Below are 24,365 nucleotides of genomic sequence, written 5' to 3' on the forward strand. Positions count from 1 at the left end.
TGATTGAAAAAAGTAAAAGTGGAAGATTACAATGCTGATATATATAAACAGAAGCTAAGTGACGTGTGAAAGGTGCGATGACACAAATTGGTTAAGGGTTTAATTAATTGAGGATGAGCTGGCATAACTATTTTTCAGTTTGCACAACTACTTTTCAATTTGGAGAAGGTTCTAGGAGGTACACTTCACTAACATGCCTCCTCAAGACAAGGGCCTTCTAGGAAGTATACTTCACTAACATGCCCCCTCAAGACCAGGGCCTTCTAGGATTCTACATCAAAGGCTCTTAGCAAGCTCCTAAACTTAAGAAAGGCTGCAGCTGAGACGGGTTTAGTTAAGGTGTCAGCTAAATGATCATGAACTGGGATGTGCTGAACAAAAATTTCTTTTCTTGTGACATAATCACGAACAAATGATTGGTTGAGGACAAAATATTTTGACTTGTTGTGAAAGATTGGGTTGGCAGAGAGGAGAACTACACTCTAGTTGTCACAGTACACCACAAGCTTAGTGGAGCAAAAACTCTGATTTTAGTCAGTAGATTTTGCAGCCAGATAATTTCTGTAACAGCATCTGCTATTCCTCTAAATTCAGTCTCAATACTATTCTTTGATACTGTTGTTTGCTTCCTGCTGGCCCAGGAAACTAAATTTGTTCCAAGATAGATACCATAACCATTGATTGATTTGCAATCATCAATGTCACTGGCCCATTCAGAGTCACAAAACCATATATTCTAAAGCTTGTAAACTTGCTGAACCTCAAACCATATTGTACAGTGCCTGCTAAGTACCGAAGAATTATTTTGACTACCTTCCAATAGGACTCAAAAGGTTTGTAAAGAAATTATGCCACCTTATTCACAGAAAAAGATATTTCAGGCCTTGTGATTGCGGCATATTGCAGACCACCTACGATGGACTTGTACAGGGATGGATTGCTAAATGAACCATCTCCAAAGGCAGACAGTTTCAGTGAGGAAGTCATAGGGGTGGGCACAGGATTTGCATTGCTCATTTTAGCTCTTATCAGAAGATCCTTGATGTACTTTGTCTGCTTGAGAGTGATTGATCCATTTGGGGTTATAACTACTTCAATGTCAAGAAAGTAGTGCATCTCACCCAGCTTTTTCAAGGAGAAGATGTTGTGATGTTGAGTCACGGGCTCCTTGTAACTAGATGAAGAGGAGGTGAATCTATGGTCAACCCTCCTTAAAATCGTGACCATAGCCCTATCTATGGTCACGGTTTTTCACCGTGGCCAAAGCCTCTATGGTCACCCTCCTTAAAACCGTGACCATAGCCCTATCTATGGTCACGGTTTTTCACCGTGGCCATAGCCTCTATGGTCACCCCTCCTTAAAATCGTGAGCATAGCCTTATCTATGGTCACAATTTTTTAAAACGGTGACTATAGCCTGTTGTTGTTTATAAGATTCAAGTTTTTTAAATTATAATCACATCCCAAAATGATAATAATCACAAAATAAATCTAAAAATAAGAAATTCAAGAAATCTAAATCATAAAATTTTCATTATAAGATAGATATGTTTAATTTTTAGTCTAAACAACACAAATCAAAATAGAGTGTAATTTTTCCAATTACATGTAATACCTCAAAAAAGTACATAACACATCAAAATATTACATTTACATAACTAAGGTCATTGTAAGACCCATCCCATGTGATATTTGTATGGAACATATTTTCTTCATCACATCATGCTTTCCTGCACATAAAAGAAATAAACATGTTAGATATCTTGCAAAAATGCTTTTGATGATACAATACATATGCAGCAAAAGAAGGGAAACATTCATCCACAACAACACTCAAGAATTATTCACAACCATCATTCACTTCAAACAGCAGCTATTGCAAGAATGCAGCAGTAGTGATAGCTTAGACTCAGAAATTCATCAAAGTTATCACTACTGCACAAATAATTCAGAATTTGTTCATTCCAGCAGCAGCTAACACAAGAATAAGGCAGCAATAATACTATGCAGCAGCATCATATAAACCAGTTTAGCACAAAAGTAAATCAATGAAACAGCAATATAGTATCAATAACAGTTTAAACCTAATCAATAGCACCAAGCAAACTAATTTAGCACAGGGCAGATCAATGAAGCAGCAGCAGAAAACTAAATTAGAACAAGGCAAGTCATTACCAGCACAGGAAAACCAATTTCAGATAGAATAAACATCAAAGTTCAAACCTAAATCCACTACAAAATCAATTGACTACCTAACCACCTAATTCAACTAAGCTAACCTAATCAAACAACAACCTAATCAACTAACACTAACAAGGAGTTTAATCAAAGGAAATTTTTAATAGAAAAACTAATTCCACTCAACTTTGTAAACTCAATCCCATTATTCTTGCAATTAGCTATCACTACGACAATTAAGTTCTCAAAAAAATACCAAGTGACAAGCAATTGAGACATATTCTTAATATATTCTTTCATTAACATAGAATAGAGAGCAACATATATACAGCCAATATCCATGCATAATTATAAATGATTCACAATCCTAAAAACTTAACTTTAACTCAAATTCATGATATATCATTTACCAAAAGCATACTATTAATTTAACTAGAAGTTTTGAACAATACTTCCTTCCATATCCTTTGATACATGGTTCGATCCAAGTGAAGGAGGAATGCTTCGCCGCGCATCATTTGGTGCACTACTCGCGTCAGGCGGAGATTGTTGGGCGGCTTCTATCATTACTTGCACTTGTTCTGCACTCATACCAGGATTGACTTGTTGCAACAACATTTTAATCAAGTTTGTTAAACCATCCAACTTGGAAGTTAAGTTATTTTGATTTTTCTCCATAGTTGAAACCACTTCATTATGTTGTTGCTGTATTTGTCGGATTTCCTTCTCCTTTTTAAGAGAGGATTTTATGACTGATCGACCATAGAAAAGAACTCTTCCATGTCTCTCTGACGATGCAGAAATTGGCAGATTAAGAAATTAATATAAGAGATACGTTGCAAGTACAGTTCTTAACCAACAAAAATCCGCTTATCAATTTAGAAGGGTTGTCACAAAATTAGAATTAAAATACTGGGAGTATGAATCCCAGGTCGTCTCCCAACGAGTTGCAGAAAGATATGCTATTTTATTAATCAGATGTTTTCGAAAATGGTTTTGAGTTTGATAAATAGGAAACTAAATCAGAGAATTTATGTAATTTAAATAAAAATCTTGACCGGGAGTAAATTAGTCGGAAAGTCTATCCTTGTTGGAGTTCTCCCAAGATTAATTTATAATTGAGGGTTGCTCTGCTTAGTTATCCTTTACCAGATAGAGGAAAGTCAAGAAAGTTGGAAGTCTATTTCTATTCATAAGTTCTAATCCTCTCCCTTGGGAAGGATTAGTGTCAGTGACTAGAGGACGATCCAACAATAAACCCAATTACAATTTTACTCTTGAGTATTCCAACTCAAGGTTCTCCTTTCAATCAACTCTCAATCAAGTGATGGAACTACTCGCTCATTATGAATGTAAACTTCACAAAATAAGAAAGGGAAATAAAGGAAGACATGATAAATAATAATCCAAAAGACCAATTAAAAATAAAAATAGTTCTTGTATTAATAAATTCTAAAAATAATCCAATAGTAACTCTGAACAAATTAAGGATATGAAAGAGTAAGTGACAAGTAAGGAAAACAAACTAGAGTGATGAAGTCTTGGCAGAGGTAATAACTCTTCTCAATATTCCAATCCAAAAAGCAATAAAAACAAAATCCTAAGAACTATGAATGTGTAGAGAGAAAACCTAGAGGAGGAGTAAATTCAGATCTAAAAACTTAAAATTATGTAGAATGAATGTCTCTTGGTCTCTGCATGTTCCCTGGCTCTAATCTGCTTTTCTGGGCCGAAAACTAGGTCAAAACATGGCCCAAAATCGCCCCCAGCGAATTCTGCAAATTCTACAGATCGCGCACGTCACGCGATCGCGTCATCCACGCGGTCGCGTCATCCAGCATTTTGCCTTGCCACGCGTGTGCGTCGTCCACGCATTCGCGTCATCCGTGCAGTTTCCAATCCATACGTTCGCGTCAGGCACGCGAGCGCGTCACTACGATTTCTCCGTTTCGCGCGGTCGCGTGAGCCATGCGTCCGCGTCGCTTCTCTCTGGTCATCTCCTTAATTTCTTGTGTTCCTTCCATTTTTGCAAGCCTCCTCTCCGATGTCCAAGTCATTCATGCCCTATAAAGCCTGAAACACTTAACACAGGGATCACGGCATCAAATGGAATAAAGGAGAATTAAAATACATAATTAAAAGTCTCTAGGAAGCAAGTTTTCAACCATGGAGTAATTTTGGGAAGGAATTGTAAATACATGCTAACCATATGAATAAGTGGGTAAAGATTTGATAAAACCACACAATTAAACACAATATAAACCATAAAATAATGGTTTACCAACCTCCCCACACTTAAACATTAGCACGTCCTCATGCTTAGTTGAAGGAGATAAAATAAATGAGTAGGAACATGTAAAGCTCATGCAATGCAATGCAACCTATATATATGAATGCAACTATATGGTTCTTGTCCACTTGGTTAAAAGTAAATAAGCTCTTCAAGACAATCACAAATCAAATTCCACTAACTCAATTCTTATACAGTAAGAACAGATAAAAATGCAAGAAGGTAGTTCATGAAAGCAGGGAACATAGAATTTAAGCATTGAACTCTCACTAATGATGTATGTACACTCTAATCTCTCTAGTGTATAGGGTAATCACTCTATCCTTCTCTAATCATGCTTTCTAATTTTTTTGTTCTTCACCTAACCAATCAACAATATTTAATGTACCAATACAAAATCATGAGGTCTTTTTAAAGTTGTGATGGGGCCAAGGTAAGGGTAAGGGTACATATATGGCTAAGTAAGCTTATAAATTGAATCTTTAATTAACCTAAGCTTTCACCTAACACATACATATATTTTATATAACTTTAAATTTCATACCTAGCTACCCAAAATATCCCTTTCACATTCCATACTCATGTATCAATTGTATTTTAATTTTATCATATATGCATTGATCTTTGAATTTTAACTTAGCATTGGAGTAATTTTGTCCCCTTATTTATTTATTGAATATTTTTGGATTATTATTATTTTTTATTTTTATTTATTTATTTATTTATTTTAAAACATGAAAATAAACATAGCTTACCAATGCACATGGATTTTTAATTTTTATAAGTTCACATGAGTAGGTACCCAAATTCCCATTATGTTATCATGACACATTCCCTTATTATCTTTTGTTCCCACAATCTTCCCATACTCAATTAACATATAATTCTATCTCAAGCTAACCAAAGATTCAATTGGGATATATAATTGTTTCTCTGCTTAAGTTTAGTAATGTGGTAAAATACAGAACAAATGGGATTTAAAGGCTCAAAGTGGCTAACAAAGGTAACTTAAGGGGTAGGCTTAATTTGGATAAGTGAGCTAAACAAATAATGGCCTCAATCATATGCAAGCATATAAATATATTAAACATTTGACATATAGGATGAAACAAAATATAGATTACAATCATAGAGAAGTAAACACACAAGAATTAAATATTTATGGTTAAATAATGTAACCATGTAACTAAGCTCAAATCTTACGGGTTGTGTGTTCTTAGCTTTTTGAAACTATGTTCCAAATACAACTTCAAGCAAATTTAAGATAAAAGTTTTGATTAAAATTAGTGAAATTTTTGTTCTAAAAAAATAGGGTCTTAGAAGAAACTTATTATCTTTTCAATCAAGTAGAACATGCATGCAACTAACCTATTACTATACAATTTATCCTATTATAGAAAAGAAAAACTAACTAAATATCCTATTTTATTGGTGTTAAGGAAGAGAAATTACCTTTGGAAGTCAGGTACTGACCGACCTCCCCACACTTAAGGCTTTGCACCGTCTTTGGTGCCATCTGTCAGGAAAAAAGGTGGGTTGGTAGCAGTATCTCCACAGTCGGGACCGTCGTGGCTCCCTGTGCTGGTAAAGGAAGTAGAGTCCGGGGTGTCTGGGTCTTTGTAGTTTCCCATAAGTAGCTCCTTGAGGATTGTGAATCGGCGCTTGTTACGGCGCTCTCGTAGCTTTGCTTTGTGTTCCTGCCGATCTAACCTTTCAAGTATCTGATAGAGCAGTTGGTTTGTTGTAGGTGCTTGTGGTGTTGAAGGAGGAATGTCTTCAGCCGGTTCAGTATATTGGCTTGTAGTGGCTGCTGGAGGTCTGATATACTTTCCGTTAGGGACGTATTGATCATCCCGTGGAAGCATGGCTTTGGTGTCTCTAGCTCTGTAGGAGACTCCGGCTGCTCAGACGAGATCTGAAACCAAGGCGGGAAAAGGTAAGTTGCCCGCAATTTGTACATGTCTCATGGCATTCCGGATGTGTCTTGGTAGGTATAGAGGCTAGTCTGTAAGGATGCACCAGAGTAAAACAGCCATGTCTGCAGTGAAGAAGGACTCGTGAGTGCTCGGAAAGACATAATGGGACATGATCTGTGCCCATACGCGAGCCTCCAAGGTAAGTGCAGAAGCTGATATTCCCTTAGGACGGGAACGATGGTATCCATAAATCCATCTGCTGCCAGGTAGTGCGATAACTCTAAGAACAACGTCCAAGTCAAATTGGTACGTCTGGCGCTTGAGTGCGGCCTCTTGAAATGCGTCTAGTCCTTCTGGAGTAAGGGGAAGATCTAGAGCTCGTTGAATGGCCTCTTCCGTAATGGGGACTTGCTTCTGCCGAACGTAGACAGACTGCAGGGTTGGCAGGTGGAAATTAGAGTAGAACTCGACTATCCAGGAAAGATTTACCTGCCGTGGCTGTCTTTGTAGGAAACCCCATTGTCGTTGCTCAATTCGTGGCTCAACAAATTCAGCAATATGGTTCGGAAGGATAAGAAGGTATTCGTTGTTGTAACTCCTTTCTGCCAGGATAGGGAACATCTGCTCACAGTAGTGGTTGGTAAAACGCGCAGTGTCCTTTACTGGGAAGGCTTTCTCTTTTTCATCAACCTTTATAATCCTCTTAATTCTTTTTGTTGAGGGCTTAACTGCAGTTGAAGATGGCTCTGCCACTAATGCTCTTTTTGTTCCTCTTCTTGCTGGTAGTTTGGGAGTAGCTTTTTCTTTTCCTTTCTTGGTGGCCATCCTAAAAGAAAGAAAAGAGAAAGTATGTTAAAATGTCAAGGGTTAGGGCAACGAAGAGGGCGGGAAAGGTGGTAATCAATGCACAGCAAGGAAGAATGACGTTAACACATGGTCATGACTACATGTGAAAAATCATCAATGGAAATATAGCAAGTGCATATGTTGACAATTAAATGCAAGGTGTTTATTGGCATGCTGGCAAAGGCATGAGTAGCATAGATCAAGCATTCAATGTCCAAGTTAGATTACCAAGCCTTTCAAACTAATAACCTGTTTGTAATAACAATTATATTTGAATAATATAATATAAAAAGGGTTTTGTGAAAAGCAAGCATTTAGAGTAGTAGAATAAAAGATATCGAAAAACAGTGCACAATGCCATACGGACGTTTTCACAAACACATAGCATGCATGGTAAATAAGCTATTGAAAGTATTAAATTGAACATGCAAGTAACCCTATAAAATTAATATATAATTGTCAAACAATTCCTTAACAATCCACAAGCATATCATAAGAAATAATAATGACGTAAATAAATTTCCAACACCAATTAAAAGAAAAAAAAGAAAAAGAAAACATGGATAATGAAATTAAAAAGAAAAAAGAAAAGAAGAAAACATAAAAACAAGAAGAAGAATAGAAAAGTAAGGAGAGAAGACGAAAAGGAAAACCTTGATAATGGTGGTGAGAGAGAGAAAGTAGAAAGTGACAAAGAAGGAAGAAGGAAGAAAGGGAAAGAAAGAAATAAGGAGGGAAAAGAAAAATAGGATTTGGGGAAGAGAAAGATAAGATATTTTTGGCAAATATGGATATGTTGTGCGGCGCTAGCGACGTGGACGCGTGAGGTACGCGTTCGCGCGAATGGCGCTTAGATGAAATGATGCAGACGCGTCAGTCACGCGGACGCGTGACTCGTTCTGTGCTACTGGCGTGAGGGCAGCCTCGCGCTCGCACAACTCTCTGTTTGAAACTCATTGTTGCCAAATTCCAGGGTGACGCATTCGCGTAGTGGACGCAATCGCGTGAATGGCCAAGATTGAGAGACGACGCGGACGCGTGGGGCACGCGTTCGCGTGGTAGGGCTTGTGCGTCTAGCGCCATTCCAGCCCTACTCCTTCACAACTTGCTGCCATGCACCCTTTCTTACGTCGATTTTTTGGGCACGCGTTCGCGTGGTTGATGCGGACGCGTGGGAGGCATTTTTCCCACATGATGCGGACGCGTCGACGACGCGGTCGCGTGGGTCAAATTGTGCCAAAGGCACGCCTCCAGCCACGCTCTCGCGTGACTTTCTGTTCGATTTCTTTTTCTTCCTTATGCATCTGTGACGCGGCCGCGTCAGTGATGCTATCGCGTCGCATATATATATATGCAAATGAAGATGCAAACTAAATGTGCTAATAATGAGAAGAGTTATTGAAAGAGAAAACTAAGAAGAAAGAAAGGAACGATCATACCATGGTGGGTTATCTCCCACCTAGCACTTTGCTTTAACGTCCTTAAGCTGGACACTCCACTAGCTCAGTCTTCTGCTGTTGGTGGATCCTCCACGAGGAAGATTTCTAACTCCTTGTTTTTCGTCGCCTTCTCACCATGATATAGCTTTAAGCGATATCCATTAACATTGATGAATTCAGAGCTTGAAGGATGACTCAGGTGGAAAACTCCGTATGGCTCAGCCTTCTCTACTCTATATGGACCTTCCCATCTTGATCTCAACTTGCCTAGCATGAGCCTCAGTCTAGAGTTGTAAAGGAGGACTAAATCCCCAGGTTGGAAATCTCTCCTCTTGATGTGCTTATCATGCATAGCCTTCATCTTTTCCTTGTACAGTCTTGAGTTCTCATAAGCTTCTAGGCGAAGGCTTTCTAATTCTTGCAGTTGCAAGTTCCTTTTAGCTCCGGCTTTCTCAAATCCCATGTTGCACTCCTTCACTGCCCAAAAGGCTTTGTGTTCCACCTCAACTGGGAGGTGACAAGCTTTTCCATAAACTAAGCAGAAGGGACTCATCCCAATGGGTGTTTTGTAAGCCGTTCTGTATGCCCAAAGTGAATCTCGTAGCCTGGTGCTCCAATCCCTTCTACGAGGCTTGACTATCTTCTACAATATAAGCTTTATTTCACTATTTGACACCTCGGCTTGCCCATTAGTCTGAGGATGGTAGGCTGTTGCCACTTTATGAATTATCCCATACTTCTTCAGTAATCCTGTTAGTCTCTTGTTACAAAAACGGGTGCCTTGATCGCTCACGATTGCTCGTGGTGATCCAAAGCGACAAATAATATGGTTTCTAACAAAGGAAACAACAGTGTTAGCGTCATCAGTGCGGGTAGAAATTGCTTCCACCCATTTAGAAACGTAATCTACAGCTAACAATATATAAAAATAACCATTAGAATTTGGAAATGGACCCATGAAGTCAATGCCCCAAACATCAAAAATTTCACAGAAAAGCATAATCTGTTGAGGCATCTCATCCCTCTTGGATATATTACCAAACCTTTGGAATGAGGAACAAGATTTACAAAATTCAACAGCGTCTTTAAAAAGAGTAGGCCACCAGAATCCACAGTCTAAAATTTTTCTAGCTATTCTTTGAGGGCCAAAATGTCCTCCACTCTCAGATGAGTGGTAGGCCTCTAAAATGGACTGGAATTCTGATTGAAGCACACACTGTCTAATTACCTGGTCAGTGCCACATCTCCATAAATATGGGTCATCCCATATATAATATTTGGACTCGCTTTTCAGCTTATCTCTTTGATGCTTAGTAAAGGTTTGAGGAAAAGTGCGGTTGACTAGATAATTAGCTACAGGTGCATACCAAGAGACTACTTCAGATACTGCTTGCAGGTTATCAAATGGGAAATTATCATCTATAGGAGTGGAGTCATCCCTAATATGCTTAAGGCGACTCAAGTGGTCTGCCACTAGATTCTGGTTACCACTCCTATCCTTAATTTCTGAATCAAATTCTTGTAGTAGCAGTATCCAACGTATAAACTTTGGTTTGGATTCCTTTTTAGCTAATAAATACTTTAGAGCTGCGTGGTCTGAGTACACTACTACTTTAGCACCAAGTAAATAGGCTCAGAATTTATCCAGAGCAAAAACAATAGCAAGAATCTCTTTCTCAGTAGTAGTGTAATTAGACTGAGCGGCGTCTAAAGTCTTAGATGCATAAGCAATTACAAAAGGATCCTTACCTTCACGCTGAGCCAGCGCCGCTCCTACTGCATGGTTGGAGGCGTCGCACATGATTTCAAATGGCTGGCTCCAGTCTGGTCATCTCACAATTGGAGCTTGAGTCAAGACGGTCTTCAGCTTATCAAATGCTTGTTTGCAATCCTCACTGAACTCGAACTCAATATCTTTCTGCAGTAGTCTGGATAATGGTAGTGCTACCTTACTGAAGTCTTTAATAAATCTTCGGTAAAAACCTGCATGGCCAAGGAACGAACAGACTTCCCTCACAGAGGAGGGGTAAGGTAAACTAGAAATAACATCCACCTTTGCTGGATCTACAGAAATGCCAGTATTAGACATAACATGTCCTAGTACAATCCCTTGTTTTACCATAAAGTGACATTTTTCAAAATTCAATACAAGGTTCGTACTAACACATCTATCTAATACTCTAGATAAACTATCTAAGAAAAGGCTAAATGAATCACCATAAACACTAAAATCATGCATAAAAACCTCCATACAGTTCTCAATAAGGTCAGAGAAAAGACTCATCATGCACCTTTGAAAAGTAGCTGGTGCATTGCATAAGCCAAAGGGCATTCTCTTATAAGCATAAGTTCCAAAGGGACATGCAAAAGTAGTATTTTCCTGATCTTCAGGGGCTATATGAATTTGAAAATAGCCTGTATAACCATCTAAAAAGCAATAATGGAATTTACCTAATAGGCAATCAAGCATCTGATCAATGAATGGCAAGGGGTAATGATCATTGCGAGTGGCTTGGTTGAGATGCCTATAGTCAATACAAACTCTCCATGAATTCTGCACTCTAGTTGTCAGAAGCTCTCCATGCTTATTTCTTACTGTTGTGATTTCTGACTTTTTGGGCACCACTTGTACTGGACTGACCCATTCGCTATCAGAGATGGGGTAAATGATATCTGCTTCAAGTAGCCTGGTCACTTCTTTCTTGACAACTTCTAAGATGGTGGGATTCAGTCTTCTTTGAGGTTGATGGATAGGCTTTTCTCACTCTTCTAGGAATATTTTGTGCTCACAAAGTTGAGGGTTGATGCCTACTATATCTGCTAGGCTCCATCCAATTGCTTTCTTGTGTTTTTTCACCACACTGAGTAGTTGTTCTTCTTGTTGAGAAGTGAGCTCCCTTGCAATGATAACTGGAAACTTCTGCTTGTCCTCAAGGTAAGCATACTTGAGGTGTGGAGGGAGGGGTTTTAATTCTAATTTCTGCTCATAGCCAGGTTCTGGATCATTTGGAGCTGGTGATAATGGTGAGGTGCTCTCATTATCCTCTGAAAATGTCCCCACACTTGGACCTTGTCCTATGTACTTCTCTTCTAATTCCTCCTGGTGAACTTCAGCCACGGTTTCATCTATGATGTCACACTGGGAGCTAGAATGATCATCCGGAGGGTGCTTCATAGCTTCATTTAAGCTGAATTTCACTATTCTGTCATCTATTTCAAAAGAATAAATTCCGGAAAATGCGTCCAGCTTGAACTTTGAAGTCTTCAGGAATGGTCTTCCAAGCAGGATTGACGATGGCCTTCCTGAGTCATTAGGGGGCATTTCCAGGATATAGAAGTCAATGGAAAATGTGAGCCCCTTAATGCTCACTAATACATCTTCAGCAATTCCAACCACTGTAATAATGCTTTTATCTACTAACACAAAACGAGTTGCCGACCTTTTTAAGGGAGGGAGCCTCAAAGTATCATATATAGACAAAGGCATTATACTAACACACGCTCCTAAATCACACATGCAGTCAGAAAATATCACACCTCCAATAGTACAATTAACCATACATGGACCTGGATCACTACACTTTCCAGGTATACCTCCCATTAAAGCAGATATAGAACTACCTAAGGGACTAGTTTCTAATTCATTAATTTTGTCTTTATGTATACATAAATCTTTTAGAAACTTTGCATATTTAGGTACTTGCTGAGTAACATCAAAAAGGGGAATAGTTACCTCAACCTTTTTGAATATTTCTACAATTTTGGGATCAAGTTCCATCTGCTTCCTGGGCTTCCTAGCAATTTGTGAAAATGGAATAGGAAGGGCGTTTCTACAGCGTCGGCAACCTTTGGTGCTTTTTTCTGTGGTTGAGCTTCTTCTTCTTCAACCATGTCTTGTACATCCTCTTCCTCTTCAGCATCTTCTACCTTCACTACCTCTTCAAATGAGGCGTGTTCTGGTAGGTTTGGCTCCTCCTGATTCCTCTCTTGCAGTGTGGTTCCGGACCTTAGGGTGATGGCATTGATGCCACCCTTTGGATTGGGTAGTGGTTGAGAAGGAATTCCACTGGAGCTTGCATGTTGAGTATTTGAAGTATTGGATGATCCTGACGTCGGGTTTTTCTTTGCCAGTAAAGAATGTCATAAAACCAGTCGCGTTGTAGATATAGTCTCTAAACCGACAGAAATCCCTTCGTACAAACGTTTGGGTGTCACAAGTAACAAACCCCTTTGAAATTGATAACCGAGTATTCAAACCTCGGGTCGTCTTCTCAAGGAACTGCGAGGAAGTGTGTTCTTATTATTGGTTATAAGGGTTGTAATCGGGGTTTAGAAGGTGAGAAGCAAGTAATTTAAATGACGAGTGAATTAAATAGCAAGTAAAAATAAATAATAACTGTAAAGCAACTTTTGGCAAGATAAGGAAAATTAGAAGTCCAACTTAGTTATCCTTCTCAACAATAATGAAAGTTGTATCTTAATTCTACTCGGTCAACCTTTACCAGAGCAAAGGAAAGTCAAGGGACTAATTAAATTGACCCTTGAATCCTAATTATTTCCTAAGAAAAGGTTGGGATTATTTAAGTTCAACTCAATTAGCAAGGTAACGATTATCAATTATGTTGAGTTTAATAACTGTTGAGTTACTGAATTCTTAACCAAAACCAAAAGGGGAAAAAGTAAATCGCTGAGATAATAAAAGTGTCCTTAGATGGGAAGCAATGGCAACTTAAATCAAAGAGAATAATCATAAACTGAAAGTACCTCAAATTATCATTAATTCAATTAGAAATCTGTAACATGGAATAATTCGTAAATTATAATAATCAATTCAAATGTTGGAATAAATAAATAAAAGTAAAACTAAAAGAACATTAAACCTGGATCCAGAGTTACTCCCAAAACAAGAAGAAATCCTAAATCCTAAAAGAGAGAGAGAGAAGATCTCCCTCTCAACTAAATCTAAATCATTGAAAGGTGAAAATATGCGAGCTCCCTTTGAATGGGTGCATTCCCACACTTTATAACATCTAGTCTATGCTGTCTGTACTTGGATCTGGGCCAAAAAGGGCTTCAGAATTCGCTGGGGGCGTATTCTGTAATTTCTGGTGTGTGGCCTCTGTCACGCGTCCGCGTGGGTCACGCGGTCGCGTCATTCAGAGCTTTTCCTTGCCACGCGGTCGCGTCAGTCATGCGGCCGCGTCGCTGCTGACTTGTGCTTGGCACACGATCACGTCATCCATGCGATCGCGTGGATATCGGTTTCTTTAAAGCTCCGTTTTGCTTTCTCCTTCCATTTTAGTATGTTTCCTTTTTCATCCTTTAAGTCATTCTGCCTTAGAAAATCTGAAACTACTCAACACACTAATCATGGCATCGAATGGAAATAAAGGTAATTAAAATAATTAATTTTTAAGGCTTAGGAAACATGTTTTTCACAACATGACATAATAAGGAAGGGAAAGTAAAACCATGCAATTAATGTGAATAAGTAGGTGAAGAGTTGAATAAATCACTCTAATTAATCACAAAAGAACTCATGAAATATGGGTTTATCAGATCCCATCTGAGAGATGAGAGCTTGTATAGCGGATGTTAGACCGTTAAGTAAACTTTCCATGTTCTTTTGTCCTTGCGCAATGGATTGAAACATCTCGTCATTCGGAGAGGAATTAGAGCAAGTGATCTGAGAAATTTGTTGTTGGTTGTGCTGTGGTCCTTGGGATTGCCTCAGGTGGGGTGCTCTGTAAGGCTGGTTCTGGTTCTGTTGCCTGTTGTTGTTATTATTCCACCTCTGATTTCCCTAATTTTCTCTGCCTCCTCTGTTATTATTGTCTCTCCAGCCCTGGTTAGAATTATCTCTCTAACCTTGGTTGGAATTGTCCTGCAATCCATAGTTGTAGCTACCAGCTTGATTGTATCCTTGATTGCGGCGGTCATAAAAGTTATGAGTGGCTGCTACAGTATTGTCTTCCTGTTGGAGGTGCGGACATTCACCAGTATAATGACTATAATCAGCACAGATTCCGCACACTCTCTGTGGAACCAACTGTTGGCTTTGCTGTGGTGGAGAAGGCTGAGCTTGCTGAGCTTGTTGTTGACTCAACTGCATCTGCTTCAGTAAGTTGGTCATTTCACATATACTCTGAGTTAGAGCAGCAGTTTCTCTGCTAGAGGATACCTCTGCAACAGCTTTTGACTGGCTTTGTTTCTGCCTGTGATTCCGAGTAGATTCAGCTAAGTCGCTGATCAATTGCCATATCTCATCAGTGGTCTTGTACTTTTTCATAGACCCATTGCTAGCACTTTCCAATGTGGTCTTATCTTGAGGCCTCATACCCTGTGTGACGTAGCCGAGCAACACTATCTTGTCAATCATATGGTGGGGCATGCTTCCAGAAGATTGTTAAAGCACTCCCAGTATTCGTATAGAGTCTCGAATTCGTCCTGAACAATCATGGAAATGTCTTTCCTCAGTTTATCAGTAACTTCAGCTGGAAAGAATTTTAATAAAAATTCTCTTTTTAGCGTATCCCAGTTAGAAACAGTTGCTGCGAGTTGAGTGTAGTACCACTCTCTCGCCCTTCCCTCAAGAGAGAATAGGAAGGCTTTTAACAAAATAGAAGTTTCATCTGCACCATCACGCCTGACAGTAAAACAGGCTACTTGGAAATCCCTAAGGTGCTTGATAGGCTCTTGAGCAGGTAAGCCATGAAACTTAGGCATCAAGTTGAGTAGTGCGGTCTTGAGTTCAAAATCCATAGCCACCGCTGGGTGATGTGCTTGATATGGTTGCAGTGAAAAATTAGGGGCTCCAGCTTCTTGGATAGTAACTCTCCTAGGTGCTGCCATATCACCTGCACGTAAATCAACCGAATCAGTAGAAAGGGAACTTGTTTCTTCCTCAAGTGACGTTTTAGATTCGCCCTCGGAGAGGACTAACTGACGCCGAGCTTGCCTTATACATGAAATAGTTCTTTCAATCTCAGGATCAAATACTGGCAAGCTTGGATAAGGAAGTGAACGCGTCATTTAATGAAAGAAACATGCAGCTCATAGTAGCAAAATAAAATAAAATGCAAATAAATAAATTCCAATCAATAACTTAGCACTCTACTGCACCTCCCCGGCAACGGCGCCAAAAATTGATGATGCGGAAATTGGTGGATTAAGAAATTAATATAAGAGATACGTTGCAAGTACAGTTCTTAACCAACAAAAATCCGCTTATCAATTTAGAAGGGTTGTCACAAAATTAGAATTAAAATACTGGGAGTATGACTCCCAGGTCGTCTCCCAACGAGTTGCAGAAAGATATGCTATTTTATTAATCAGATGTTTTCGAAAATAGTTTTGAGTTTGATAAACAGGAAACTAAATCAGAGAATTTATGTAATTTAAATAAAAATCTTGACCGGGAGTAGATTAGTCGGAAAGTCTATCCTTGTTGGAGCTCTCCCAAGATTAATTTATAATTGAAGGTTATTCTCCTTAGTTATCCTTTACCAGATAGAGGAAAGTCAAGAAAGTTGGAAGTCTATTTCTATTCATAAGTTCTAATCCTCTCCCTTGGGAAGGATTAGTGTCAGTGACTAGAGGGCGATCTGACAATAAACCCAATTACAATTTTACTCTTGAGTATTCCAACTCAAGGTTCTGCTTTCAATCAACTCCCAATCAAGTTATGGAACTACTCGCTCATTATGAATGTAAACTTCACAAAATAAGAAAGGGAAATAAAGGAAGACATGATAAATAATAATCCAAAAGATCAATTAAAAATAAAAATAGTTCTTGTATTAATAAATTCTAAAAATAATCCAATAGTAACTCTGAACAAATTAAGGATATGAAAGAGTAAGTGACAAGTAAGGAAAACAAACTAGAGTGATGAAGTCTTGGCGGAGGTAATAACTCTTCTCAAAATCCCAATCCAAAAAGCAATAAAAACAAAATCCTAAGAACTATGAATGTGTAGAGAGAAAACCTAGAGGAGGAGTAAATTCAGATCTAAAAACTAAAAATTATGCCGAATGAATGTCTCTTGGTCTCTTCATGTTCTCTGGCTCTAATTTGCTTTTCTAGGCCGAAAACTAGGTCAAAACATGGCCCAAAATCGCCCCCAGCGAATTCTGCAAATTCTGCAGATCGCGCACGTTACACGATTGCGTCATCCACGCGGTCGCGTCATCCAGCGTTTTGCCTTGCCACGCATGCGCGTCGTCTACGCATTCGCGTCATCTGTGCAGTTTCCAATCCATGCGTTTGCGTCAGGCACGCGAGCGCGTCACTACGATTTCTCCGTTTCGCGCGGTCGCGTGTGCCATGCGTCCGCGTCGCTTCTCGCTGGTCATCTCCTTAATATTTTGTGTTCCTTCCATTTTTGCAAGCCTCCTCTCCAATTTCCAAGTCATTCATGCCCTATAAAGCCTGAAACAGTTAACACAGAGATCACGGCATCGAATGGAATAAAGGAGAATTAAAATACATAATTAAAAGTCTCTAGAAAGCAAGTTTTCAACCATGGAGTAATTTTGGGAAGGAATTGTAACTACATGCTAACCATATGAATAAGTGGGTAGAGTTTGATAAAACCACACAATTAAACACAATATAAACCATAAAATAATGGTTTATCACTCTCCTTTTCGAAAACTGTTTGAATTGCTTCATCATCATTGTATCCTGCTTCTTTCAAATTTTGAAGATGTTCCTATTACACACAAATAGGATCAAAATAAATGCATGCACCCAACAGCTTTAGAATAAATAAAAATAGCTAACACATTTCTTGTTTGGTGTACTTTGCTAGGAGACCAGGAAACTAACAATTGTCTCTTGTGTTCCCGAATCAATCTCTCTTTTTTTGCTCGTATGAGTTACAACAAACATCTCAGATTGTGATGGATCTTTATTGTCCTCCTTCTTTGCACGCTACAAAGAAACCACCAACATGTGACTAAGTAAACACACATAACATGAAAGATGCAAAAATACTTAAAATAAAAAGCACAAAAAAATACCAATTCAGCACGTACTAATTCAAAACTAACTGGACCCATTCGATGATTTTATTTTTGCTTGGATCTGTTTTCATGATTTTTGTCAGAAATAACCTACATTTGTTGCAATATAAAATTAGATAGAGTTAGTTAAATACACGATACCATCATTAAAGCCAAGAGAGTTGTGAAAATAACTTACTTTGATGATATCAAGCCTCCAAAATTGAACTAATTTTTGAAAATGCAGTTCAGGTACAGTCATTAGACGATTTTTTATCATCTCTCTAAATGAGTTGTACGGTGTATAGTGATATTTCTTTATGCGTTTCTTAAATTGCTTTCATGCCTCTCCAATGGTATCTATCACCCAAGGCTCAGCATCACTAGGAATGTTATATTTAGACTACAAATTGGTGCACGAAATTGTGATCTCTGGTAATGGCTTCTTAGGCCAGATACTCTGATCTAGTTTTACAGTCTGTCACAACTTCGATACAACTAACCAGCAAGTGCACTGGGTCGTCCAAGTAATACCTTACGTGAGTAAGGGTCGAATCCCACGGAGATTGTTGGTATGAAGCAAGCTATGGTCACCTTGTAAATCTCAGTCAGGCGAATATAAAACAGTTATGTGGTTTTCGAATATTAATTAATAAAATAGGGATAGAGATACTTATGTAATTCATTGGTAGGAATTTCAGATAAGCGAATGGAGATGCTTTTCGTTCCTCTGAACCTCTGCTTTCCTGCTATCTTCATCCAATCAGTCTTACTCCTTTCCATGGCTGGCTTTATGCAAGGGCATCACCGTTGTCAGTGGCTACATCCCCTCCTCTCAGTGAATAATATGCTCATGCACCCTGTCACGGCACGGCTATTCATTTGTCGGTTCTCGATCATGCTGGAATAGGATTCACCCTCCTTTTGCGTCTGTCACTAACGCCCAGCAATCGCGAGTTTGAAGCTCGTCACAGTCATTCAATCATTGAATCCTACTCGGAATACCACAGACAAGGTTTAGACTTTCCGGATTCTCTTGAATGCCGCCATCATTCTAGCTTACGCCACGAAGATTCTGGTTAGGAGATCTAAGAGATATTCATTCTAGCTTAATTCATGTAGAACAGAAGTGTTTGTCAGGCACGCGTTCATAAGGGAGAAGGATGATGAGCGTCACACATAATCATCACCTTCATCACGTTCTTGGGTGCGAATGGGTATCTTAGAAGCGAAATAAGATGAATTGAATAGAAAACAGTAGTACTTGCATTAATCTTTGAGGAACAGCAGAGCTCCACACCTTAATCTATGGAGTGCAGAAACTCTACCGTATGAAAATACATAAAGGTCCAGGCATGGCCGAGATGGCCAGCCCCCAAAACGTGATCACAGGATCAAAATACAATCCAGGATTTCTAATACAATAGTAAGAGGTCCTATTTATAATAAACTAGTCACTAGGGTTTACAAGAGTAAGTAATTGATGAATAAATCCACTTCCGGGGCCCACTTGGTGTGTGTTTTGGCTGAGCCTGAGTGTTGCACATGCAGAGGCCATTTGTGGAGTTGAAAGCCAGTTTTTGTGCCAGTTTGGGCGTTCAACTCTGGTTTTGGATCCTTTTCTGGCGCTGGACGCCAGATTTGGGCAGAAGGCTGGCGTTGAACGCCAGTTTACGTCGTCAATTCTTGGCCAAAGTATGGACTATTATATTGCTGGAAAGCCCTGGATGTCTACTTTCCAACGCAATTAAAAGCGCGCCATTTCGAGTTCTGTAGCTCCAAAAAATCCACTTTGAGTGCAGGGAGGTCAGAGTCCAACAGCATCAGCAGTCCTTTTTCAACCTCTGAATCTGATTTCTGCTCAAGTCCCTCAATTTCAGCCAGAAAATACCTGAAATCACAGAAAAACACACAAGCTCATAGTAAAGTCCAGAAATGTGAATTTAACATAAAAACTAATGAAAACATCCCTAAAAGTAACTAGATCCTACTAAAAACATACTAAAAACAATGCCAAAAAGCGTATAAATTATCCGCTCATCACAACACCAAACTTAAATTGTTGCTTGTCCCCAAGCAACTGAAAATCAAATAGGATAAAAAGAAGAGAATATACTATAAATTCCAAACTATTAATGAAACATAGCTCCAATCATATGAGCGGGACTTATAGCTTTTTGCCTCTTGAATAGTTTTGGCATCTCACTTTATCCATTGAGGTTTAGAATGATTGGCATCTATAGGAACTTCAGATTTCGAATAGTGTTATTGACTCTCCTAGTTCAGTATGATGATTCTTGAACACAGCTTCTTTATGAGTCTTGGCCGTGGCCCTAAGCACTTTGTTTTCCAGTATTACCACCGGATACATAAATGCCACAGACACATAATTGGGTGAACCTTTTCAGATTGTGACTCAGCTTTGCTAAAGTCCCCAATTAGAGGTGTCCAGGGTTCTTAAGCACACTCTTTGTTTTTGCTTTGGACCTTGACTTTAACCGCTCAGTCTCAAGTTTTCACTTGACACCTACACGCCACAAGCACATGGTTAGGGACAGCTTGGTTTAGCCGCTTAGACCAGGATTTTATTCATTTAGGCCCTCCTATCCACTGATGCTCAAAGCCTTGGGATCCTTTTTATTTGCCCTTGCCTTTTGGTTTTAAGGGTTATTGGCTTTTTCTGCTTGCTTTTTCTTTTTCTTTCTATTTTTTTTTTCGCCTAATTTTTTTTTTCTGCAAGCTTTGTTCTTTGCTGCTTTTTCTTGCTTCAAGAATCATTTTTATGATTTTTCAGATTATCAAATAACATGTCTCCTAGTCATCATTCTTTCAAAAGCCAACATATTTAACATTCTTAAACAATAACTTCAAAAGACATATGCACTGTTCAAGCATTCATTCAGAAAACAAGAAGCATTGTCACCACATCAATATAATTAAACTAAGTTCAAGGATAAATTCGAAACTCATGTACTTCTTGTTCTTTTGAATTAAAACATTTTTCATTTAAGAGAGGTGATGGATTCATAGGACATTTATAACTTTAGGACAAAGTTACTAACTACTAATGATCATGTAATGAAGACACAAACATAGATAAGCACATAACATAGAAAACGAAAAACAGAGAAAGTAAGAACAAGGAATGAATCCCTAAACGAAAAACAGAGAAAGTAAGAGCAAGGAATGAATCCACCTTAGTGATGATGGCGTTTCAATGATGTTCTTGGGCTCTTCTATGTCTCTTCCTTGTCTTTGTTGCTCCTCCTTCATTGCTTTTTAGATCTTCTCTGATTTCATGAAGGATGATGGAGTGCTCTTGATGTTCCACCCTTAGTTGCTTCCAATAATTGTGTGGAAGAAAATGTATCCCCTGAGGTATCTCAGGGATCTCTTGATTTGCAGTCAAATGTTCTACCACTGAGCTATAGACCCTTGATGGAAGCTTTTGTCTTCCCTTTCCTCTTTCTATAGGTTTCTCTGGCCTTAGTGATGATGGCGTTTCAATGATGTTCTTGGGCTCTTCTATGTCTCTTCCTTGTCTTTGTTGCTCCTCCTTCATTGCTTTTTAGATCTTCTCTGATTTCATGAAGGATGATGGAGTGCTCTTGATGTTCCACCCTTAGTTGCTTCCAATAATTGTGTGGAAGAAAATGTATCCCCTGAGGTATCTCAGGGATCTCTTGATTTGCAGTCAAATGTTCTACCACTGAGCTATAGACCCTTGATGGAAGCTTTTGTCTTCCCTTTCCTCTTTCTAGAGGTTTCTCTGGCCTTAGGTGCCATCAATGGTTATGGAAAAAAACAAAAAAGATATGCTTTTACCACACCAAACTTAGAATGTTGCTCGCCCTTGAGCAAAAGAAGAAAGAATAGAAGAATAAGAAGAAGATATGGAGGAGATGGATGGGAGTGTGTATTCGGCCATATTGGTGGGATTGGGTGGGAGAGAGAGATGTTGAATTTTTGAAGGTAGTGGGTGTATGGATGTGAGTGGTAAATGGAAAAGAAGAAGGGATGATCATGAATGGAAAGAGAGCTGATGAGGTAGGTGGGGATCCTGTGGGGTCCACAGATCCTTAGATGATCCTGTGGGGTCCACAGATCCTGAGGTGTCAAGGTATTTACATCCCTGCACCAATTTAGGCATGTAAAATGCCCTTGTACACAACTCTGGGCGTTCAGCGCCAGGTTGGTGCCCATTTTGGGCGTTCAACGCCCCTTTGCTGCCATTTCTGGCGTTGAACGCCAGAACCATGCTTGTTCTGGGCGTTCAGCGCCAGGATGCTCCCATTCTGGGCGTTCAGCGCCAGAACTATGCTCTGTTCTGGCGTTTGAACGCCAGACAGATGCTCCTCCAGGGTGTGATTTTTCTTCTGCTGTTTTTGATTTTTTTGTTTATTTTGTGACTCCACATGATCATGAACCTAAGAAAACATGAAAAACAATAAAAATAAGAATTAGATAAACATTGGGTTGCCTCCCAACAAGCGCTTCTTTAATGTCAATAGCTTGACAGTGGGCTCTCATGGAGCCTCACAGATGTGCAGAGCTTTGTTGAGACTCTCCAACACCAAACTTAGAGTTTGGATATGGGAGTTCAACACCAAACTTAGAGTTTGGTTGTGGCCTCCCAACACCAAACTTAGAGTTTGACTGTGGGGGCTCTGGTTGACTCTGCTTGGAGAGAAGCTTTTTCTGCTTCCTCTCCATGGTTGCAGAGGGAGATCCTTGAGTTTTAAACACAAGGGAGTTCTCATTCCATTGAAGGAATATTTCACCTCTGTCAACATCAATCACAGCTCTTGCTGTGGCCAGGAAAGGTCTTCCTAGGATGATGGATTCATCCTTTTCCTTTCCAGTATCCAGGACTATGAAATCAGCAGGGATGTAAAGGCCTTCAACCTTTACTAACACGTCCTCTACTTGTCCATAAGCCTGTTTTCTTGAGCTGTCTGCCATCTCTAATGAGATTTTAGCAGCTTGCACCCCATAGATTCCCAGTTTCTCTATTACAGAGAGGGACATGAGGTTTATTCCTGAACCAAGGTCACACAGAGCCTTAAAGATCATGGTGCCTATGGTACAGGGTATTATGAACTTTCCAGGATCTTGTCTCTTCTGAGGCAATGTCAGTTGATCCAGATCACTTAGTTCATTGATGAACAAGGGAGGTTCAACTTCCCAAGTATCAATGCCAAATAATTTGGCATTTAGCTTCATGATTGCACCAAGAAACTTGGCAGTTTGCTCTTCAGTAACATCCTCATTCTCTTCAGAAGAGGAATACTCATCAGAGCTCATGAAGGGCATAAGGAGGTTCAATGGGATCTCTATGGTCTCTAGATGGGCCCCAGAGTCCTTTGGTTCCTTAGAAAGAAGCTCCTTATTGATCACTGGACGTCCCAGGAGGTCCTCCTCCTTGGGATTCACGTCCTCTCCTCTCCTCAGAGGTTCGGCCATGGCGCTTATGTTAATGGCCTTGCACTCTCCTTTTGGGTTCTCTTCTGTATTGCTTGGGAGAGTACTAGGAGGGATTTCAGTGATCCTTTTACTCAGCTGGCCCACTTGTGCTTCCAGATTTCTAATGGAAGACCTTGTTTCATTCATGAAACTTACAGTGGCCTTAGATAGATCAGAGACTAGATTTGCTAAATTAGAAGCATTTTGTTCAGAGTTCTCTGTCTGTTGCTGAGTTGATGATGGAAAAGGCTTGCTATTGCTAAACCTGTTTCTTCCACCATTATTAAAGCCTTGTTGGGGCTTTTGATCCTTCCATGAGAAATTTGGATGATTTCTCCATGTTGAGTTATAGGTGTTTCCATAAGGTTCACCTAAGTAATTTACCTCTGCTATTGCAGGGTTCTCAGGATCATAGGCTTCTTCTTCAGAAGATGCCTCTTGAGTACTGTTGGATGCAGCTTGCATTCCATGCAGACTCTGAGAGATCGTATTGACTTGCTGAGTCAATATTTTATTCTGAGCCAATATGGCATTCAGAGTATCAACTTCAAGAACTCCCTTCTTCATAGGCGTCCCATTACTCACAGGATTCCTTTCAGAAGTGTACATGAACTGGTTATTAGCAACCATGTCAATGAGTTCTTGAGCTTCTGCAGGCATTTTCTTTAGGTGAATGGATCCACCTGCAGAGGTGTCCAGTGACATCTTTGATAGCTCCGATAAACCATCATAGAATATATCCAATATGGTCCATTCTGAAAGCATGTCAGAAGGACACTTTTTGGTCAACTGTTTGTATCTTTCCCAAGCTTCATAGAGGGATTCACCTTCTTTCTGTCTGAAGGTTTGAACATCAGCTCTAAGCTTGCTCAGCTTTTGAGGAGGAAAGTACTTGGCTAAGAAAGCCGTGACCAGCTTATCCCAAGAGTTCAGGCTGTCTTTAGGTTGAGAATCCAACCATAATCTAGCTCTGTCTCTTACAGCAAAAGGGAAAAGCATGAGCCTGTAGACTTCAGGATCTATTCCATTAGTCTTAACAGTATCACATATCTGCAAGAATTCAGTCAAGAACTGAAAAGGATCTTCAGATGGAAGTCCATGAAACTTGCAGTTCTGCTGCATCAGAGAAACTAATTGAGGTTTCAGCTCAAAGTTGTTTGCTCCAATGGCAGGAATGGAGATGCTTCTTCCATGTAAATTGGAATTAGGTGCAGTGAAGTCACCAAGC

General features: G+C 39.4%; 1 protein-coding gene and 1 non-coding gene across 2 annotated transcripts; one reads left to right on the forward strand and one right to left on the reverse strand.

Annotated features, from left to right (window-relative positions):
- Positions 1-846: 846 nt before the first annotated feature.
- On the reverse strand, positions 847-1,227 carry LOC112785993 (uncharacterized mitochondrial protein AtMg00810-like). The gene has a single exon (XM_025829416.1). The coding sequence runs from the start codon at positions 1,225-1,227 to the stop codon at positions 847-849; it is 381 nt and encodes a 126-aa protein (XP_025685201.1).
- A 22,669-nt stretch (positions 1,228-23,896) lies between these two features.
- Positions 23,897-24,004, forward strand: LOC112787403 (small nucleolar RNA R71). The gene has a single exon (XR_003194819.1). It is a non-coding gene; the product is annotated as a small nucleolar RNA R71 (small nucleolar RNA).
- Positions 24,005-24,365: the final 361 nt, after the last annotated feature.

Source organism: Arachis hypogaea, chromosome 20 (genome assembly GCF_003086295.3).
Source record: "Arachis hypogaea cultivar Tifrunner chromosome 20, arahy.Tifrunner.gnm2.J5K5, whole genome shotgun sequence".
Classification (NCBI taxonomy): Eukaryota; Viridiplantae; Streptophyta; class Magnoliopsida; order Fabales; family Fabaceae; genus Arachis; species Arachis hypogaea.